Source organism: Drosophila mojavensis, unplaced genomic scaffold (genome assembly GCF_018153725.1).
Source record: "Drosophila mojavensis isolate 15081-1352.22 unplaced genomic scaffold, ASM1815372v1 contig_74, whole genome shotgun sequence".
Taxonomy (NCBI): domain Eukaryota; kingdom Metazoa; phylum Arthropoda; class Insecta; order Diptera; family Drosophilidae; genus Drosophila; species Drosophila mojavensis.
In genome coordinates, this window is record NW_025318899.1 from 26216202 (window position 1) to 26239237 (window position 23036).

Consider the following 23036-nt stretch of genomic DNA (forward strand, 5'->3'; position numbering starts at 1 on the left):
ATTGTACAGTTAAGTTACTTCTGAATCGTTCTAAGAACTAACCAAAACAGTATTTTCTACTGTTTTAGAGCCAGAAACTCCAGTCAGAAAATTTGCTGCCGTCTGCAACATTCTTACGTGACATACTCCAAGGCTCTGGACGATGTTGTACTGAAGTTGATAAATCAAGAATTTAACACCTTGTCAATACAAACCTCAAACAGTCTACATGACTAAATCTCTGATAGTTTGTTACGTCACTAGCAATTATTGTGTTCACTGTGTTAGCGCTTATGCTGCGTGCATGTGCGGTTTATACCACCTATTCGACACGAAAGGCGAGGGAACAGTGTGTAAAAGGTCACGGCGAGTGGCCAAAGGGAAAGGTCAGTAGCAACAACCAAAAGATTTCACACATATGTACATACATACATACGTACCTTAAGTAAATGTACACACACATACACACATACTTACACACATGCTCTCACTCATATTAACACTCTGTTAGTAATCGCTCTCCTCTCTCACTCGCTCTCTCTCTCGTTTCTGTTTCTTTTATAATCACGGGGCTGCCGCTCCCAAGCGCTTTTGATACTCTCAACGGCAAACACACTTATCGGAGATTTGCTTTCGCCCTCGACAACTCGACACTCTATAAGACGCAGAACATAAAAGAAACTTTGCTACGAGACTCATTCGCATTTTTGTCATCGAGCGTCGCAGAATATTTGACAGAAAGTTGTGTAAACCAACAAGTCGTGTCTTCACGAGCTACAAATAGAAAGTGAAAATTATGAAATAATTTTTGTGAATATATTCCAAATAATATTTGCGAATCGAAGGGGCACGCATATAACTAAATATAGTCATGGCTAAGGAGACAAGCAAAATGGTAAGCTTCCCCATTTGTAAAGGAAAAAGAAATGGATATTTTTATTTCCATAAAATTCAAATCATATAACTGCCAGCGACCTTGAAATATTGTATTGGGTCGTTAGGCAGTGCCGAGCGCTAGTATACGGGTCGAACAATAAATAATTATCAAATCAGTCAAGCTATGTATGTACATATGTATTTACGTCTGCTATCGCAAAAGTTTTGTAATTTTTTGTATTTTTTGCTCTAACGCGAAACCGATCTTAAGCTTTATATATTACCGATATCTCTATCTGCTCATAAATTATACTTAACTTTCCGGTGCGTCTTAACTTTCTCTCAGTCGCTTTTAGTTACATACATATTTCTATACATTCATCGAGCTGTTGTTTAACTAAGAGCAGTTTGCTAAGCTTTTTATGTTTTTTTTTTGCAATGAAATATATTTTAATGAGAATATTAATTTGCATCTTCATTCTTTTGACTCTTAGGAACGATGATTTAATCACTAAGTATATAAATTTTAATAAAGAGAATCCCATGACTAAATGTTGTATTATCTAATTAGAAATTATTACGAAACTATATTTGATGACGTCGTTGTTCTTAACTCTACTTCGAATAGCTGCGCTATATCGCAGAATTGTGTGAGCAGTTCATTATCTATATATATACGTATATGTATATTTCGTCCGAACCACCTGACCATAGAAGCCGTAATGCCCTATGATAAGTCATTCCAAATAAATATTCCGAATGGGGAAAATACTTTCAAATTAGGAAACATATTTTCATAATCTTAAAATGATAAATAATTTGAAATTTGTTTAGTTTTGCAAACAAAATTGAATATTTAATATATTAATGCTTCTTAGCTATACAAGAATTGCTTTTACCCTTCAGTGAATATAGAAAAACATTCTTAAAAATCGCTGACGAAATTCATAAGGTAATATGAGTAAATGTTATAAGTAGATTGTTTATAAGCACTCGAATAGATTGCTCGGAAAAACTTCCATAGTCACCTGCTTTTTAATAAAAGACTATCTGTGTATTTGCTAAATAATATGCAAATATTTCTGACTATTTTTATGATTTGACATAAGGAGCAAAATCACAATCACCCAATTTGGTAACAGCAAGACTGACTCAGTCAAACTAACTCATCGACTTCGGTCAATTGAGAAATACAGCCTCCTCGTCCATTAATAATAAACAATGCACAGACACATATTAGAACAATGCCATATTGTTCTCTATCATGGCTAATGGATTTTCTGAAGGGGTATTAAAGTAAAAGAAACACATTAATATTCAAAATAATGATTTATTAAATACATAAAAATAAATGTTTATTGATTATGATTCTTTTATAAATGCATTCATCCCAGATAATAATTTTACACTGTTTCAGAACAGTGGCAATGGATGATTGTTTTTTATACCCTGAACCCATTGAAAATGGGAAATCAGGGTATAATGGTTTTGTGAAAAGTATGTAACAGGCAGAAGGAATCATCTCAGACCCCATAAAGTATATATATTCTTGATCAGGACGACGAGCTGAGTCGATATAGCCCTGTTCGTCTGTCCGTCCGTCCGTCCGTCCGTCCGTCCGTATGAGCAAAAGGATCTCAGAAGATATAAGAGCTAGAGAGCTGAAATTTGGCATGCATACTCGTGTATACCATAGGCAGTACAAGTTTGCTTTATTTTTTCGATAACTTGTCCGATAACTTTTTTATCGAGAATAATCGAAAAATCGACATTGTTTTTTCAGCTTAATTTGAACACTTTTAGACCTGGAGACTTCAAATTTGCGTTGTTAAGTTAATAGATACAAAGATTTTGTAATTTACAGATTTTGGATACCACGCCCCCTTCGCCCCCAATTTGTATAAAACGCATTTCAAGTACTAGAGACTTGTTCTTTGGAATGTACACACATTTTAGCCATATGATTACGCTCTAAAAGTTTCATTAGGATCGTATGTCTACAAAAGAAATTTTTCAACAAATAAATTCTCATAATATTGCCCACACTGCAGTGCAGCCCAAGCGCAGCCGCTGCTAGCTGCGCAGTTTGCAGAGCGCGTGCTTATACGTGCATGTGTATGTATGTGTGCATAAAAGAGGTCCAGAATGATTAGAATATCAGTTTGGAGGGTTCAGGGTATCTCCTAGTCGAGCAGTCTCGACTGGAGCCTTCTTACTTGTTACAAACTGCATCTGGATTATTTTGAATGTTCAGTGGCATCTTCAATGCCGAATGACGTGTTCTGCCTCCATCGTATAAAGTAGCTGCAATGCCAAACGGCTAATGCCATACCTTTTTTTTTTGCTTGTATCTCGGCAAGAAGTAACGAAACAAGTAATGGTTTGCCACTCATAAAGTAAATTTGTAAAAATGTATAAGGTTTGTTTGGAATTGGTAGCAATGAACAGACTTGGTGGTAAACTTGGCCTTTGGTTTTGAATGTGGAATTAAATTTTTCACCATTTGCAGCAGTATTTTAAACTATTTCCGTTGCTCCAAACGATGTCATTTTAAAACATAAATTGAATTTTCGATTTGACTGCAAGAACAGCGAAGAATTGTAGTGTACGGGTTTACCTAGCTGCAATTCTCTCGACGAAAACGTTGTATGTAGCCTGTGGATTTTAGATACAGGTTTGCTCTATGGCGTACAGAAGGCTTCGAGGTGCGCACTCTTGCTATGCTCGTCACTAGCTCGCCGGATTGTCGGCAGGTTGATTTTAGCTGACGCATTGCGCATACATTCCGTCGGGTCCATGACTTAAACGGCGTGTTTGGGTTGGCCTAAAGTGATGACAAGACCGTGATCTAGATGAGGTTGTTCTGCCTTATGGTGATCGTTATTTGATTTGATTTCCTTTCATTTTCATAGTCATTTTTAAATTTAAGGGCAAGTCAGTGCGGTCATTCCTTGTCCAATGTACCAATGGCCACATTGGAATGAGCGTAATATTTAACATCAGGCTCATACTGAAATGCTAGGTGAAGAAATAAATGTGATGTAAATGCTCGAAGTACTTGTTGACGTTGGCGGTCTATTTCTCTACGTCTTTTCGTCTTAATTGTCTTTGCTGGTTTCGCTCATCTCGTGCCTCTTGCAATTGTGATGCACGTAACTGCGCCATGCTCACACGGACATCTGCATTGCTTTGTTGCCTTTCTCATCTGATCTTTGTGCTCTGCTATCTTGCATGCCTCTATATTTGAGTGTTCGACGACTCAAATTAACCCCCTTGCGTTTTCATGGCATTGTTATCTATTAATCAAACATAAATCAATCAAGTTGAAAAACTGTTTGGTGGTAAACAGTGACGTAATATAGTATTCGAATGCTCATTATTTGCCTTACCTTACGTATATTTATTAAGTTCACGTATTAATAAAATGTGCATGAATAATTGTTTAACATAAGCGCATGACCGAAAACTGTCACTGTTAAAAAGCCTACTGGATGAATTCTCAATGAAAATCCAAAGATCCTCAATAGCAATCAATGCTTCATTGTACATTGCGTCATTGAATATTATCGTAAGGTCGTTGCGTCAAAAAAAAAAAAATAAAATAAAAATAAACAAGAAAGGTTTAGTCGACACTGCTCGACTACGAGATCCCCTGAACCCTAATAGCTATTTCAATAATGATTCGCGTCTTTCTGCTTACACAAGACACACGCACACACACGCATACACACACACACATACACGCACACAAGCACCCACGCCTAAACACGCATGGGCTGCAGTGTGCGCTTACTATGAGAAATGAATTGTTTAATAACTTTTTTTGTGGACATACAATCTTCATGAAACTTTTAGATTATGATATATGTACATGTATTTGCCAAAGCACAAGTATCTAGTATTTGAAATACGCCTTTTACAAAAGTGAGGGTGAGGGGATGGATATAGAGGTGGGGGGTAAATTTTAATAAAGCCCGAAATTGTATGAAGTGCATATAAGTATACTTTTAAAATTTGGAGACTCTATCTTTAAAGATGTAGGAGATAAAATTTTATAACTGATTTTCGATTTCTATCGAAAATCAGTCGAGAGTGCTTGACTAGATACTACCCTGAACCCAACTAATAAAAATGCCCATTTAGTATGGCTAAAATGTCAGTTTCGATGTATTTCAAAATATAAATGAAATACAAAACTCACTTGGGATTCGATTTGGCAAAACTGAAATAGATTCACTGCTGCAGTGCCATCTACGAAAACTAAACCAAACTAACAGCTGATGTGAATGTTCTGGAAGAAGTTTGAATGTATGTGTGCTCACGTATACGAGTCTGTTGAGGCTGCTGCACGTGCGTTTGTTAATTGGCCAAATATTTGAATATTTTTTATTAATTTTTAACTAAACGGGATTTAATGAAACTTTCAGCATATGATCTACATATTATATTGAATATTTGAGAAATTAAAAAAAATTAAAAATCATTCACAATTAGCTATAGTGGCATCTGACTTGAACTTGAATGTTTTTATTCGATAAAAACATAACGGGATGATTTTTCGAATTTTAAAAGCAAACTCGACATCCGCGCTGTATATACGGTCATCTAAAAAAAATTTCAAGTCTCTAGCTCTTATATCTTCGGAAATCGACGCGTTCAAACATACGGACAGACAGACAGACGGACAGGGCCAAATCAACTTAGCTCGTCGCCCTGATCAAGAATATATATACATTGTGGGGTCTGCCACGCCTCCTTCTGCCTGTTACATACATTTCAACAAAACCATTATGCCCTGATTTCCCATTGAAAATGGGTTCAGGGTATAAAAATTGAAGTCTCTAGCTCTTATATCTTCTGAAATCGACGCGTTCAAACATACGGACAGACGGACAGGCCCAAATCTACTCAGCTCGTCGCCCTGATCAAGAATATATATACTTTATGGCGTCTGCGATGATTCCTTCTGTCCGTTACATACTTTTTCACAAAGCCATTATACCCTGATTTCCCATTGAAAATGGGTTCAGGGTATAAAAAAAAAGAAGAATGGTGGCCCACCCTTTAAACTTTGGGCCATGAAAAATAGATGTTGGACGATTCTCAGACCTACCCGACCTGCACACAAAATTTCGTGGGAATCGAATGAGATATAAATGCAATTAAAGGTTATACTAAGATTTTATAATTAAATACCTTCTCGTTAAATGCACATGGAAATAAGAACATTGTAGAAGACACACCTGTACGTTTGAATGTATATGTACATATGTGAACACGATTAGAAAATTGCTTGGCACTGCTCAGCGTTACTTAACATTGGGTTGCTAATTAGCCAAATCGATCGTGAGCGACTTAACATAATTAATGAAACAGCTCATGACATATGTATATATGTTATTGAATAGCTATTAATTAATTAGTACAAATGCCAACCAGAATATCAAAAATCCGAATTTAATGAAATACACATGAAACTGTATAACAATTTTAACTGTAACTGTTTCAATCGAGCACATTGAACAATTATATATTTATTGATTTTTTATGCAAACCTTCAACACAATTGAAAATCGTTACTTATAGGCACACACATGCATACGGCAAATCGACTCAGTTCGGCGGTCTGATATATATGTACATACATACATATGTTTATGTATTCTACCACGCCACGCCCTTTTGCCGCTATGCAGTTCTCCTTCTTGATCATAATCCAGTGTATGGTTAATTTTTAAATTTCATATATTTATCATCACATTGCCACTAAAATTGTCTGTACTGAAACTCAAGGAACCAGTGCTATTTATAACTAATCTCATGCAACCGTTTTCTTCATTTATACCTATACAAATAATATAAGTATATTATATAAATATTTTTTCCATATGATCGGTTTAATACTTCAACCCCGCTCATTCACGTGCCGTACGATGACGCACTCATTGTAGAGTCCAAAACAATTGAAAAGAATACAGAAAATGCCAGAGTAATAGATCTATAAATATGCTTTTATAGTATATAACTTTGCCTTTCAGAGACAATGCTATGTACAGAGGCGTTGTCTTGTTTTTATACCCTGAACCTATTTTCAATGGGAAATCAGGGTATAATGGTTTTGTTAAATGTATGTAACAGGCAAAAGGAGGCGTGGCAACCCCATAAAGTATATATATTCTTGATCAGGGCGACGAGCTGAGTCGATTTGGCGTTGTCCGTCTGTCCGCCGTCCGTCTGTCCGTATGTTTGAACGTGTCGATCTCAGAAGATATAAGAGCTAGAGACTTGAAATTTTTTTCCTAGGTCCGTGTATAGCACGCGCAAATCGAGTTTTGCTTTAAATATCGATAAATTGCCCCGTTATTTTGTTATCGATTAAAAGCATTATCTAAAACCAGTAATAAATTTATATCTCCTACATCTTTAAAGCTAGAGTCCCCAAATTTTAAACGTATACTTGCATGAATTTTATACAATTTCGGTTTTTGTCAATTTACCCCCACTTCTAATTTACCCCCTCACCCTCACATTTGTAAAGGCGTATATAAAATACTGGAGACTTGTGCTTTGGCAAATACATGCATATGATATAATCATAATCTAAAAGTTTCATGAAGAAAGTACATCCACAAGAAAAGTTATTGAACAATTAAGTTCCCTTAGTAAGCCACCACTGCAGCCAATGCGTGTTTAAGCGTGCGTGCGTACTTCTGTGTGTGTGTCCGTATGATGTGTGTGTATATGTGTGTGTATGCCTGTGTGTGTATGCGTGTGTGCGTGTTGTGTAAGCAGAAAGACGCGAAAAATGATTGAAACAGCTATTGCTCGAAGGGTTCAGGGGATCTCGTAGTCGGGCAGTCTCGACTACAGCTTTCTTACTTGGTATTCTTGCATTCGGATATCAAATTCAATGTGGAGGAATTCTCTGATTTATTTTCCTTAATTTTTCATATTCAAATTCATAAAATATGTTTTTGCATTAAATATTAACAGATTTTCTGTCAATAACTTTTTGCTCTTTTTTCATTCTATTTGAGTCTGTCTAAACTTTTGGAGTATAATAATCGATATCATCTGATTTTACTTAGGTTTGCAGTTACGCACATTTTCTTCATTGAGATTGGTTTACATCCTTAAGACTGGTATATCATTTACTATTTTGTTTCGTTCATCGATATTTCTACATTCAATTATTAAAATGGCCACCAATGCGAGTGTTGCAAATGCAGTTTGTCCACATTTTTGATATTTTCCAGTAACGTGTTTTCTGCTTCGGGCCGACACGACGGGTCCGGCGGTTGTCAGATCTCTTAGCAACATTTCTCTTTTAGCTTCTGGTTTTGTTTTCTTCGATTTGTCTAACTTGTTTACAAACACCCGCTCTCAGGTGTCTCTCCTCGTTGAATCTATAACTGAACTCCATCCCCTTCTATTTTTATACCCTGAACCCATTGAATATGGGAAATCAGGGTATAATGGTTTTGTGAAAAAGTATGTAACGGACTGAAGGAATCATCGCAGACCCCATAAAGTATATATATATATATTCTTGATCAGCACGACGAGCTGAGTGGATATAGCCCTGTCCATCCTTCCGTATGCTTGAACGCGTCGATCTCAGAAGAATAAGAGCTAGAGACTTGAATTTTGTTCGTAGGTCCGTGTATACCACACGCATATCGAGTTTTGCTTCAAATATCGATAACTTGCCCCGTTATTTTGTTATCGATTAAAAATATTATCGAAAACCAGTAATTTATATCTCCTACATCTTTAAAGTTAGAGTCACCTAATTTTTAATGTAGATTTATATGTACTTTATGGAATTTCGATTTTTGTCAAAATTTACTCCCACCTTCAATTCACCCACATATTTGTAAAAAGCGTATTTCAAATACTAGAGACTTATGACTTGGCAAATACATGCATATTCAAGTTATAATAATAATCTGAAAGCTTCATGAAGAAAGTACATCCACAAGAAAAGTTATTGAACAATTAAATTCCCAAAGTAAGCCACCACTGCAGCCTATGCGTGTTTATGCGTGTGTGCGTATGGCTGTGTGTGTGCATGTGCGAATAAATATTGAAATATCAGTTGCTCGAAGAGTTCAGGGGATCTCGCAGTCGGACAGTCTCGACTACAGCTTTCTTACTTGTAACGTTTGAAATTGCTTATCGTGTCTCATATTTTTGTTATGTTCTACTGTGAGTCTTAGTGAGGGGAGCGTGATTCATGTTAGAGAAAAGGTAAAATTGCAATCAATTGTAAACGAATTCAGACTTCGAGAACTGTAAAAGTATTGAATGCAAAATTAAGTTTCATAAAAAAACGCAAGTACCACGGCGATATTCTAATTTGATTTATAATAATAATAGCCAGCTATACATAACCAAATGAATGTATTCAAAGCTTTTGTAACAGTAGCTTAAAATGAATTGTATACTTCGTTTTTATACTTATTCAGAAAGTGAATTACTGTGTTGTGTTATTGGTTTCCGTTAGGGCTGTAGAAAATATATCAAAATATCAATATATCGATCTATTTTTATCGGAATATATTTTTAGCCTACATATAAAATATTTTTGCGATATTTTTGATATATTTGCGTTGGTCGCTCTTGTAATAAGTAATAAGCGCAAATGTCAAAACTTGAATAAGATGAAAAAGTATTATTCTGACTTTAAAAGTGGAACGACCACATGTAATTAGTGTCTTAAAGTAATAAAAAATAAGTGCTAACACATCAAATATGGCGTCACTTATGAAAAATATGATGCCGAATACTGGAATTAAACGATCTTGATTATTTAAATAAAAAATACTTATTCTTATTATTCTTGTTTATTGGGACGGATTATAAATTGATTGTGGAAAAAAAAAATCTAAAAAAAAAATCGAAAATGATTGATATATCGATATTTTTAAAGTTGCTTTTGAAATATCATATTTATCTTTTCAAAACTTAAAATATCATCCATACGATATTTTAAAAATATTCGACAAATCTAAAGAAGATTTGAATATGTATTTATGCCAGCTTGAGCGAGAAAAATTGGAATAATCACACACGCTAAAGTTTTACAGCTGAAACAAAAAATTTTACGACTAAATAAGCGATGTATGTATAAATGTACAAATAGAGGACGTGACTGATCAGGACGGGACTGGCAGCGTTTTGACCGTAAATGAGTATTCTGCAGTGATAGCACCCTAAAATTTTTTTTAATTTTTATTTTTTTTTTTTTTTTTTTGCTTCTAATAATCCACATGCTCTATATTTAATTGGAATATCTATTAAGCCCGCTCATAAGGCATCTTTCTCATAAATCTACAAGACTATTTTCAATGGTAAAAAAAGCAGCACATAAGAGCTTGATATAAGATAATTCATTAATTTAACATATTTAATTAATTTGATTTAATTTTTAATGATATACTAGTCATAATATAAATATGTTACGTACACTCACGGTGTCATCTCCCAGCATAGATCACATCTCTCGTTCAAAGTCTCCTATATGGCATTCTTATGCAGTAAATTTCCCGCTCTTTTAACTTTTTGCGTTGCACAGTGAACTCTTTATTACATAAATATTATTAGACATAAGCTTACACTAGTTTAATAAATATAATATTTGACATGTCGTTAAGGAAAGTAAATAAATTTTAATTGTTACTTATGACCCATAAAGTTTAATAAATGGCAAACAGTAAATCTTCAATTTCACGTTTTATTCCACTGTGCAACAAACTCAGATATAGGCACACGTACACACAGTTACTGTACGCGTGTATTGTGCCGGCCTCAGTCAGAGTCTCTCAAGTCCCTAGAGCCGTTTCCATCGACCGATTGCTCGAGTCAGTTCAGTCGCGTATTGCAACGTTAGCGGGACGGGCGTGTTCTGTTTATCGTATCATATTTGCCGTTCTCCTCGTTTTGTGGTTTCGTCTCTGTTAAAAAATATATTTATTTCAACGGTGGAGCACGCGGATTGTTCCAAAAAGTAAAATAAATGTTTATATATATATATATATAACTATAAGCAAATTATAGAAATAAGCGATGTAGTTTGAAGAAGAAATAAATATCGTTATAACAACTAAAAGTAATTGTATACATGCAAATGTACATAATGTTTGTTGCTGTGTTCATAAAATATTTGTGTGTGTATTTTAACAGCGATAAAAATACCGTGCAATGTTTATTTTCAATGTGATGCACATGTTCTAGATCCATGTCTACGTACATACATACAATGTATGCGAGTATATAAATTCTAATGTTTGCATTTGCTTCATATACATAACTGAAAATACAATCTTCTATCGAGAGTGAAAAGGAGCAGAAACTAACTGCATATGTGTATGTGTATGTATATACATACATATGTATGTCATGTGAGCAGATCTCACGATTTCTTTGTTTTCGGTGAACCGTTGCAAAGGTTTATTCTTATATTTTTGTCCTAACTTTATCATGTATTGTCTTTCCCATCAATATTCAGCTGATATTGTTGTGTGCAAGCAGGCATGTATATGTTTTCCTTTAGTTTTATTTCCCTTTTATTTTGGCTCTGCCGCCACCAACACATGCGGTGCGAAAAGTAATACAACACAACAGCCTAACTATTGAGTCAATAGTATTGACTATATATATATATATATATATATATATATATATATATATATATATATATATATATATATATAAATATGAGTGAATATAATTAAGATAAACTACATTTGTTTACTTTTAAAAATTCACTTATGCGAATATGTAGATACGTAAATATGTATGTACATACATAGGTACGTGATGTTGTGGTTTTTAATTGTCGCTGTACTTGCATGAATTTTCCACGATGTGTATAGTAAAGCAATTGAAAGAATTATTTTCCCCATATTTGTAACTTCATTTCAAATAAGTGCCAAGTTAATTTTAGATTGCATAAAATTATAGAGCCGGTGAGTTTTACTGTATTTATATCAATCTCAGCTTCATGTGATCATTGAAAAATATCACTTTTAATCATTTATCAAAGAAAAAGCTAAAAACTTCAAACAATTTAAATTTAAATAAATATCATACAATTTATTATTGAATTCTTGTTATTCGATTGACACATTTTATTTAATTCATATATTGCATAATAGAAATTCAAATTGTCATACAATTCACTCGAAAAAAAAATAATTGAATTTAGCTATTTCAGCTTATCAATGAATATAAATTCGTCTACAATTTTGAAGCCATTATCTGTCTCTAAACAACGTGCTTAGCAAACATTAAGAATCTACTATATCAGGTGATTTTTTTTTTTTTTTTTAACAATTTTTTTTTTTAACAATTTTTTTCATTTTTCACTGTTGTGTACAAAAAGCAATAAGCAATTAAAAATTTAATTTGCATCACCTTTCGATTTTTGGCTGTGCCATTGAACTTTCTGACATGATATTGCTCATCAGATTTAACAGCTGTTTAACTGCTGTTCTATGTACTGTATCAAGTTTATTTCCTCTATACGACCTATATCTGCATACATATAGTAGCTGTGATTGAGTGCTTATAAATGAATTTTTCAAAAGATGAAGATAATATATAAAATAAGTATGTACATATATATCAATATATATAACGATTTCCAACAACAATTGTGAAATATTAGCAAAGTATTACTTATGTTTCAATTAGTATATTAATATATATTTTGATGGACATTTTCCGGAAAAATGCCAAATCTAATATTAATTAGCAATAAGCAGGTTTTGCTAACCATTTTATTCACACTCAATGAGCTCGCTAATCAATGTACGCATAAAAAAAAATGTTGACGTCATCATAATATTTGATCATTATATATGACTGATATGACCGCCCGTTTGACCGATCAGATGTTGAATACAACCGCCGATATACAGAGTTCAATGTTGTAAATAAAATGAATGTATATGAATAAATAAGTAAATATAATAAATATAAGTATATATATATATATATATATAATTTAATTACTTACTGGGTAATGAGCTGTTTAAAGTCGTTTCGTTATCTTTCGGAGAATATCATCATCATAATACATCATCTTCCTAGAGGTTTACAAAGAGGTTTATAGCTGTGTGTTGTTCTTGACTAATTGTTAAAAAATTCTTCAAGTACATATTTTGTATGTAAATAATTATACATATTTACAATTTGAATGCCTTACACCTCAGGCACAAAGTAAATTTAAATAATACATAATACATAGAATGATAATTTGCGCTATTATTTTTGCTTTTATATAGTTCCATCAATAGGAACTTAAATTGTTGAATATGCGCGTCACACCGTTCATTTTTATTTAGTATGCTGAGCATAATTAACTAAGGAAATGTTCAGTATGGGTTAAGTTATAATTGATATGAGAAAGCAAGCAAACCAATGATAGACTGAAGGTTAATTGCTCAATCTTAGTTCAATCAAAATACTGCAAATGATATATTACAAATAGAAATAGAATATAACTTAAATTGAAATAAAGAGCTCGTTAGAATATTATTATATTGAAGTCAAGGGGAACCATCATTGAAAAACACAGCTAATTCTACTTCTCCGATCATTCCATTCCCATTTCATCAAAACTACATATATATGTATGTACATAAATGAATAATAACATGTTTTTGTTTGTTTCTTGTTATGTAGAGCATTATTATTTCATATGGCTTGAATACCAGTCTGTTGTCAACGGCACAATAAGTGAACGACCACAATTTGAATTACAATATGTAATTTATTCGCCTTGTCGATAGTCAATCGATCGAAGGTGGTTGCTCAGTTCAAGCTTGCCGGATTGAAAATGAGGACATAGTCTTAGGGGTCTCTGAAGCACACGCGTACAGTTCGAAATTTAAATAATACTTTTGCAAAGAAAATTTCTTATTGCTAACAACCAAAAATCTTGTTGCTTAAGTTTGTCTGTACTTTGATTTTTAAAATCGCCTTGTCACTGATTAAATATGTGTTAAAGGTCTAAAGTGCACAACAGCAGCAGCAGTTTTTTATATAGTCAATTGTACGTGAGCCACTCGAATTCTGTCTAAATATATATTGCTTATCAATAGTTCAGAATTTACGACGATCACCACATGTACTTTTTATATGCATTATAAAATATTTAAACAGCATTCCAGATGATAGGCGTATGAGGTCTAACTTTATAACTAATTTTCAAAATGTATATACAGCGCGGATATCGAGTCTATCACAAAAAATCGATAACTCATCCCGTTATTTTTTATCGATAAAAAACCTTATCGAAAATTAGTTTTAAAATTATATCTATATATAAATATACATTTTAAATATATACTTATATGCATTTTATACAATTTCGATTTTTGTTAAAATTTATCCCCCACCCCTACATATTGCAAAAGACGTATTTCAAATACTAGAGACTTGTGCTTTGGCAATTGCATGCATATCCATGTTATATTCATAATCTTAAAATTTCATTAAAAAGTACATCCACAAGAAAAGTTATTAAACCATTAAATTCCAATAGTAAGCCATCACTGCAGCCAATGCGTGTTTATACGTGCGTACGTTGTATGTGTGTGTGCGTGTATGTGTGCAATTATTGAAATATCAGTTGCTCGATGGGTTAAGGGGATTTCGTATTCGAGCACTCTCCTATAGCTTTCTTACTTGTTTCATCTGATCTTTGTGCTCTGCTATCTTGCATGCCTCTATTGATTTGATTTGAGTGTTCGACGACTCAAATTAGCCCCCTTGCGTTGGAATTCATGTCTGTTAATCGAACATAAATAAATCAAGTTGAAAGCCTGTTGGGTGATAAACAGTGACGTACTATAGTATTCGATTGCTCATTATTTCGCTTACCTTCTAATAAAACACGTATATTTATTAATCACGTTCACATATTAATAAAATTTATGAAAACCATAATGCCCTGATTTCCAATTGAAAATGGGTACAGGGTATAATCATAGTTGATTGGATGACCCAAAGCAACTTATGAGTACGTTTCTAATACTTGCAAAAATTTGGTTTGGAAAATATCTGCATACAACTAAAATGGCATAAGGTGCAGAGGAAGTTAACACTGAAAGTCACCTGTTACAAACTGGATGGTTTAGTCCTTCCATATGTTAAGTTATGCTCTCAAGTTCAAGTACAAGTACAAGTAATGTACTTAATTTGTTTTATATCACTGTAGTGCTTTAAATAAGTTATTATTATTAAAAATATATAAAATATCTAGATGGTTATCTAAAACAATATATTTATTTACTATTTTGTGATTTTGGCCCCTTGTTTACAACCTTAAATTAATATTATATGCAATCTTACCAGAATGCTGATATAGTCTGTACTTATATGGAGGTTTTGCTGGGTCTGTCTACCTTGTTCACTAACACTATCAACCGAATGTATTTCATGACCCATTATATCAATTAACTTGTAAACACTTCACTTATCGAACTCAGACAATGAATGCACAGGCAACTTTTCTTTACTATATCTCCCCACATCTTATTTTCAATTTCTTGAGTAGCACACAATATTTTATCTAGACTACAAATGCTTTCAGCAAGTGGCGACACATTTATTTTGTATACCCTGAGTCCATCTAGAACGTGAATTCTGGGTATAATGATTTTGATAAGATGTACGTAAACAACAGTCCAGAACGCCAAACTAAGTCATTTCATTACATTTAAATACGCTCATTCTAGCAGATACTAAGAACCACAATTGCGATTCAATTAGGTTTGCATTATCAGCCGCAGTTTAATTTGGATTTGCAGTGTAGTAGCTTCGGATGTACTCGACGAGTGCAATGACGGTGTTGGTAGAGATAATGCACGTTGGCTTTGAATTGTGGGTTTGTCGATATTGAGTAGACGAATATACTCTTTGCTATTGCAGCTGTTAGTTCGAATGATGCCGATTAAATACAAAAATTCTTATTTGTCTACACTTTTTCAGATTTAATATATATATATATATATATATATATATAACATCACATATTACAATTCCTAGATAATTCCCAGTCGGGCACCTAAATAGACTTTTCATATTTGTTTAAAAGTGAAATGTAATGATATATTTATAAATACGTATATTTAAAAACGACAACATTTTGAATTAAGACGTTATATGGAATTTAATATTTCATTTATGTGCTTAATTCAAAATACGGCCAATATAACATACCAATATATATAATATATAAACCTTCGTATATTTAGTCACATTCCTAAACAAATAGTCGAATGGACAACTCATTGAAAGAGTATAAGAATGCTCTAATAGCAGTATTATATCTCGAAGTTTTTACATCACTCCCACCTTATTTAATAGAAAAGGGAGGAACACTCTCTAGTATTATAGCTGACAACTGAAATCCGTGTGATTATAATCAATAAATTGAGCTGCAGTAGCATTACCTGTCTGTGAAGCACATTATTAGAATGTAATTGACGATGCCAACAACGAATTAAATCTTGTGAGAGGAAAAACTCAAAAAATGAGCTAGAAATAAACCTTATTATTGCTAGCAATATTTTAAATATATATATTTATATATATACTGATAAAGAAAATACTTCTTGTTTATTGTTTACACGTTCTTAAATTATATACAAATAATTAATTATATAAATATGATTACATCTTGAACTCTGAAGAGAAGTAATTAATTCGTTTAACAATCGGACTGGACACTTCGCATTTACTAGCAATCTATTAATTATAGAGATGAATGATATCACCATGAATTTATAAAGATTGTAAATATGTAGTAACTATAAACAATGAAAAAATTTGTTTCATTTTAATTGATACACAATTAAATAGTAGCTCGTATCGTCGACAATTGATAGTTTTTTTATTGGCCTGTTAACATATGTGATTCAAATCTATATATATGGTTATACATATGGCTGTCTTTGTCAGCTTTGCCTACTCGCATTCTGATATATATATATATATATATATATATATATATGAAATCTATAAGTATATATTTATAAGCTAAAGTTTTGAGACTTTTAATATACAGTCATGTGCAGCCTGATGAAGTGTCAAGATAATTGATATCTGGTATGTCTCAGAAACTCTTTTATTTAAACTGCTATAGAGTTTAAATTAGAAAAGTATACTCGTGTTGATAGCCCAGTAAAAAAAGGGCTATCAACACGAGCCTTGAACGCTTTATCGTTAAATTGATAAATTTCAATATATAAATCGATCTCAATATTCCGCCACAGTCATCACATTCGTGCTCGAATTTAAACAGGACAATAGAATTACATGGCAATAGTACATTTTTTCGTCAATAGTTTGAGTTACTTCAAATGCAATATCGAGATTGCTTAACTAGGAAATTCCCTGAACTCTGAAAAAATCGTATATAATAACCATTTAACGCTTTTTTTTATCCACATGCGAATACAGAAGAGACTCTAAACTATAATAGTCAATATTCATTATGAAAATTTTTGTATTTAAAAGAAATTTAAGTTCAGTTTTTTCAACTTCTAAATGTTCCCAGCTCTTTATCGGTATATAACTTGGATGTATGTATATACGACATAGTTCAATGAACAATAACGTACGTAAAATAGAGGCCAAACAAATGCGAATTGGCATAATTATGTTCGATTACCGATCGAAACGTATCAATATCAATACAACTAAGAACGTTGATGTCGGGAGAAACCACTTAATAATACTCGTTCAGTGTCTTAAAGCTCGTAAGTTTTTTATAAAATCGATAGTTTCCTAAATGAAAAATATAAAAACGGATTTTATAATTTATTCAAATGAATATTCAATATGGATAATGCATATGGTAAAAAAAAAGATGATATATTATTATATAGATGGGTAAAGGCCATAACTCTACTGTCTTTCGATAGCTAAATATATTTCCATGGTAATACGCATTTATATTTGATTCACAGCTGTTCAGAACGTATAATAGTCAATATACTGCAGCATATTAACTACTATAATAATAAAATATCAATAGACCAAGATGATAATCAAAATTTATTAATAAAATAATTATTGTCTGTATTAACGCGGCTTTCGAGGCTGAAAACTAGAAGTATTGAAATTTACTTATTTAGTAAGTTTAGATTCAAACAAACGTTTTTTTTTGTTTTTCAAACGAGTATAATGGAGTCGGTATAGCCTGAATGCGAAATCCTATCTTGCTTTTATATCATATAAAAAGCAAATTAAGCGGCGAATCATTCAATATTCTGTTGGTCGAGTCTATTTCTCTTCATATGAGTAACGAAGAATAAACAATGATAATTGAACATTATAAAAAAAAAATTAAATAAAAATAAAATGAAAATGCATATGAAAAGAACTGAAATTGATCTATTTTTTTTATTAACGTACGAAATGTCTATTTTTCACTTTTATTTATATTTATTTTATTTGCAGCTAAATCCAGAATTTAAAATGGAACTGTAAGTAGAAAAATTAGCTAATAAAAGTACAAAAACAGTATTGAAAGTGTTAAAAATTATTTTACAGAGAAGCGGCCGAGCCTGTAGAACCGCATGCACGGTGGGGATCTTTTTTTGCTAACCACTGGAAGGGATGTGTTGTATTCCTAATGCCTCTGGTTTGCCTCCCTATTATATTAATGAACAATATTCCGGTAAGAAATTCCCAAATGACTGTGCCTTGTGTGACTTTTAATATGTTTATTTACCGTTTCAGGAGTACAGATGTATGTACATCCTTTTGATAATGGCTGTGTTTTGGGTCACAGAGGCATTGCCCTTATATGTTACATCAATGATACCAATTGTTGCATTTCCTACAATGGGAATAATGGTAAAAAAATACCGGCTCTTATTAGTCAACATTTAAGTAGTATTAATAATAGATTTGATATTTTACAGGGATCGGAAGAGACATGTATGACCTACTTTAAGGATACATTAGTGATGTTCATGGGCGGCATTATGGTTGCCCTGGCAGTGGAATACAGTGGTCTGCACAAGCGTCTAGCACTGAGAGTTATTCAAATGGTGGGCTGCAGTCCCAGAAGGTTTGCATCTCTCTAATTCATGGTTTTAAAAATTGGACTAATTTCCTTTAACTTATTTTATAGACTACATTTCGGCTTGATTATGGTGACAATGTTCATATCCATGTGGATTTCCAATGCAGCCTGTACGGCTATGATGAGTCCGATCGTGCAGGCGGTGCTTGAGGAGCTCCAAGCGGTCAGTTTGAAAAAAATGGAGGAGGAAAAAAATGAAAACTATTTTATTTATTATCCAATTTGTCCAACAGCAAGGAGTCTGCAAAATTTATCATGAACCAGAGTATCAAATGGTTGGTGGAAATAACAAAAAGAAGAATGAGGACGAGTATGTATAGTAATAGCATAAATCTATTCAATTTTATATACTGCCTAATTTTACAGATTACCCTATCCAACAAAGGTTACCCAATGCTACTACCTAGGTATTGCATATGCATCGTCTTTGGGTGGGTGCGGCACCATAATTGGCACTGCAACAAATCTAACATTCAAGGGAATCTATGACACTGCATTCCCCAATTCTACCGAGAAACTAGATTTCCCCACGTTTATGTTCTATTCGGTGCCATCAATGTTGGTTTATACAGTGCTTACGTATGTTTTCCTACAATGGCATTTTATGGGTCTGTGGCGGCCTAAGAGCAAGGAGGCACAAGAGGTACAGGTAGGTAAGGATAACGCACATGTGGCAAAGAAAGTCATTGATCAACGCTACAAAGAGCTGGGTCCCATGAGTATACATGAAATCCAAGTGATGATTCTATTCATTATCATGGTCTTCATGTACTTCACACGAAAGCCGGGTATCTTTACCGGATGGGCTGACTTGCTGCCCGACAAGTGAGTATGTCAATTGAGTGCCAAACATAACAGAGTAACTCTTTTCAAATCTTCACAATTTATACTGTCCTATTAACTAATTAGAATAAAAATAAGTAAACAAGCTCTAGTCAAAACTGCCCGACTGAACCCTTCGAGCAACTGATATTTCAATAATTATTCGCACATGAACACACACACGCACATAAACAGGTATACGCAAGCACGCTTAAACACGCATTGGCTAAATAGACTCAGCTCGTCGCCCTGATCAAGAATATATATACTTTATACCCTGAATCCGTTGAAATTTGGAATATACACACAGTTTAACCTTTTGATCACATTCTGAAAGTTTCATGCAGATAGTGCCACTACAAGTAAATTCTCATAATATTGCCAAACTGCAGCACAGCCCAAGCGCAGTCGCTGCTTACTGCGCAGTTAGCAGAGCGCGTGCTTATGCGTGCGTGTGGATGCATATATATGTATATACATATGGATGCATAAAATAAGTACAGAATGATTAGAATGCCAGCTTGGAGGGTTCAGGGTATCTCCTAGTCGAGCAGTCTCTTACTTGTTTTCTTTAGGTATAAATGGATTAATTATTGTCTATTGGTGTTTTACTTGCTGATATTACAAATTGAAGATTATGCCCTCATACATAGTTATTATAAGAGTAAGAATGAGTTTTTTATTATTTCGACTTAATTACTTAAAGCTTAAGTTTTTACAGAAAATCCATTATAAATATTTAATTTTCAACAAAATTAATTATTATTTATATATATTAAAGACAACTTATACATTGATATTTAATATTACATTAATAATTAACTTTCTTTGTATTACATAATCTATATTTCTAATTACTGTTAGGGTTATCAAAAACTCGATGCCAACCATTTTTGTGGTGATCATGTGCTTCATGCTACCGGCGAACTATGCATTCCTACGATACTGCACACGTCGCGGGCCTGTGCCGACGTCGCCGACACCCTCACTGATCACCTGGAAGTTTATTCAGTCTAGAGTGCCATGGGGCCTGATCTTTCTGCTAGGTGGTGGCTTCGCCCTGGCAGCTGGCAGCAAGCAAAGCGGCATGGCAACATTGATTGGTAATTCGATGAGTGGCCTAAAGGTGCTCCCTAACGCAGCATTGCTACTGGTCGTCATTCTGGTGGCTGTATTTCTGACAGCCTTCAGCTCAAATGTGGCCGTTGCCAATATTCTCGTACCTGTGCTCAACGAAATGGTGCGTCCAAAAGTCTATTAAAACTGTTAAACCAGCTATTCATATTTTTCTATATCACAGTCACTGGCACTGAAGATACATCCTCTGTACCTGGTGCTTCCAGCAGGCCTCGCTTGCAGCATGGCCTTCCATTTGCCGGTGAGCACGCCACCAAATGCTTTGGTTGCTGGCTATGCGCATATTCGCAGCAAGGATATGGCGATAGCAGGTATTGGACCTACGATTATCACCATAATTGTGCTATTCATTTTCTGTCAAACCTGGGCTATGGTCATCTACCCGAACTTGGACACATTCCCGGAATGGGCACAAATTGCCGCCGAGGAAGCAGCCAACAAGAGTCGCTTGCTAGCCGAGTTAGCTGTCAATAAGGCGCACATGTTGGAGCTGGCAGCAAATGCGACGCGCCTATTGACAAACAATACTGAACTCCTAACAGATCTGACCACTGGTAGTTCAAATTTGGTGGGAGACCTGATTGCCAATAGCTCACAGCCATTAGCTCAATTAGCCGTCAATGGCACACGATTGTTAACTGATATTGCCTTAAATCAAACTCTCTAATTGGAGGTAACTAACTATTTGGTTGTCTTGTCTAAAAGTGGTCACTACCCCACGAATAACTTTGCTGTATAAAATAACACACAAGTGCCTTTTATTAAATATTTGTACGATCTACAACACAATTAAGTAAAAAGTTAAAAAAAAAAAATAAAAACAACTGAAAAGAAAGCTTATGAAAACAATTATACTTTGGAACGAATTTTCAAAGCCCAAAAATGAAACTTCGAACTCATTAATTATAACTATTTTTGTGTGACACTATTCGACTAAAACTTCCGGATAACTGAACATTTTTATATATTTATAAAGATCGTGCGAAAGTTAACAGTAATTAGGATATAATACGTCCTTTCAGCAACCAAGCGCATTTACTAAGAGCTTTGAAAGGTAAACCAATTTATGAAAAATTACATGTGTTAGTTTATAATTGCATTTAGCGAAAATACAATGTTATATATTCATATACATATATATTTTTTGTACGAAACGACAGGCATTGAATATATTTTTATACTATATTTTAGGAACTAGACTGACGTATCGTGGTTTTGCAAATGTAATTTTCATGAAATTATGTAGGAACACTTGAAATAATACTATTTTAATCAATATATTGAATGCATACAGAATAGACTATGTTTTTAAACTTCATATGTTAAAATTCAAATGATACAATTTGTATATAATTTTAAAATCAAATAAAAGATTAAAATGAAAAAAAAAAAAAAAACTCATTGCTCAAGTTTGGTTTTTATTAATCATTACGGGTGTTTGCAATACTAAGGGGAAGAATTGGCAAATAATTTAAAATTTTGTTGATAAATTGAATTAAACAAAATGTGTATTTCGTTTAAAAGTAACTGGACTACTACTTTGATAACCATAAAGATTCTTCATTATTATACGCTGAACCCATTTTCAATGGGAAATCCGGTATAATGAACCCATTTACAATGGGAAATCAGAGAATAATAGGTTTCTTAAAAGTATGTAACAGGAAGAAGTCGGGACAGACCCCACAAAGTGTATATATTCTTGATTTTGACCATATCAAAAAAATCGATAACTACTCCCAATATTTTATTATCGATTAAAAACCTCGAAAATCAGTTATTAAATTATATCTTCTACATCTTTTGAGCTAGAGTCTCCGAATTTTAAATGTAGACATGAGTCTAAAATAGGTATGAACCTATTTTATAGAATTTTGATTTTTGTTAACATTTACTCCACGCCCTTTTATACACCCCCTCACCCGTAAGTTTGTGTTTCAAATAATAGAGACGTCCGGTGTGAGTGCTGTTTTCAGGTAATTTTATTGCTACTTGATTATCTAGCCTATTGTGGGAGGCAGTTCCCCATAAATGAATGCCTTATATCCAGACGGGCTTCAAGATGTTTTTATACAGTAAGCGTTTAATATTCACACTGAGCTTCGACTTTCGGCCA

At 33.5% G+C, this 23036-nt stretch overlaps 1 protein-coding gene and 1 long non-coding RNA gene across 3 annotated transcripts; one reads left to right on the top strand and one right to left on the bottom strand.

Annotated features, from left to right (window-relative positions):
- The first annotated feature begins 672 nt into the window (after positions 1–672).
- Positions 673–22216, top strand: LOC6583637 (protein I'm not dead yet). Of its 2 annotated transcripts, none has more exons than XM_015162990.3 (10): positions 673–874; positions 18331–18356; positions 18424–18550; positions 18613–18729; positions 18798–18946; positions 19010–19124; positions 19195–19271; positions 19328–19786; positions 20648–21023; positions 21084–22216. In XM_015162990.3, exons 1-10 carry the CDS (start codon positions 851–853, stop codon positions 21585–21587), a joined length of 1974 nt encoding a protein of 657 aa, XP_015018476.1. In that variant the 5' UTR covers positions 673–850; the 3' UTR covers positions 21588–22216. The 2 variants fall into 2 exon arrangements, with proteins under 2 accessions (XP_015018476.1, XP_002009302.1); XM_002009266.4 differs by lacking the exon at positions 673–874 and adding an exon at positions 10718–10864.
- LOC116804299 lies at positions 14775–15428 on the bottom strand. Its single transcript, XR_004364268.2, has 3 exons — positions 15217–15428; positions 14980–15084; positions 14775–14925 (listed from the first exon to the last, which is right to left on the bottom strand). It is a non-coding gene; the product is annotated as an uncharacterized LOC116804299 (long non-coding RNA).
- Positions 22217–23036: the final 820 nt, after the last annotated feature.

Coding starts and splice junctions, on each gene's coding strand:
- LOC6583637 (XM_015162990.3), top strand. CDS start 851: ATGGCTAAGGAGACAAGCAAAATG. Junction 18,947..19,009: donor GTGGGCTGCAGTCCCAGAAG/GTTTGCATCTCT, acceptor CTTATTTTATAG/ACTACATTTCGGCTTGATTA. Junction 21,024..21,083: donor TACCTGTGCTCAACGAAATG/GTGCGTCCAAAA, acceptor TCTATATCACAG/TCACTGGCACTGAAGATACA.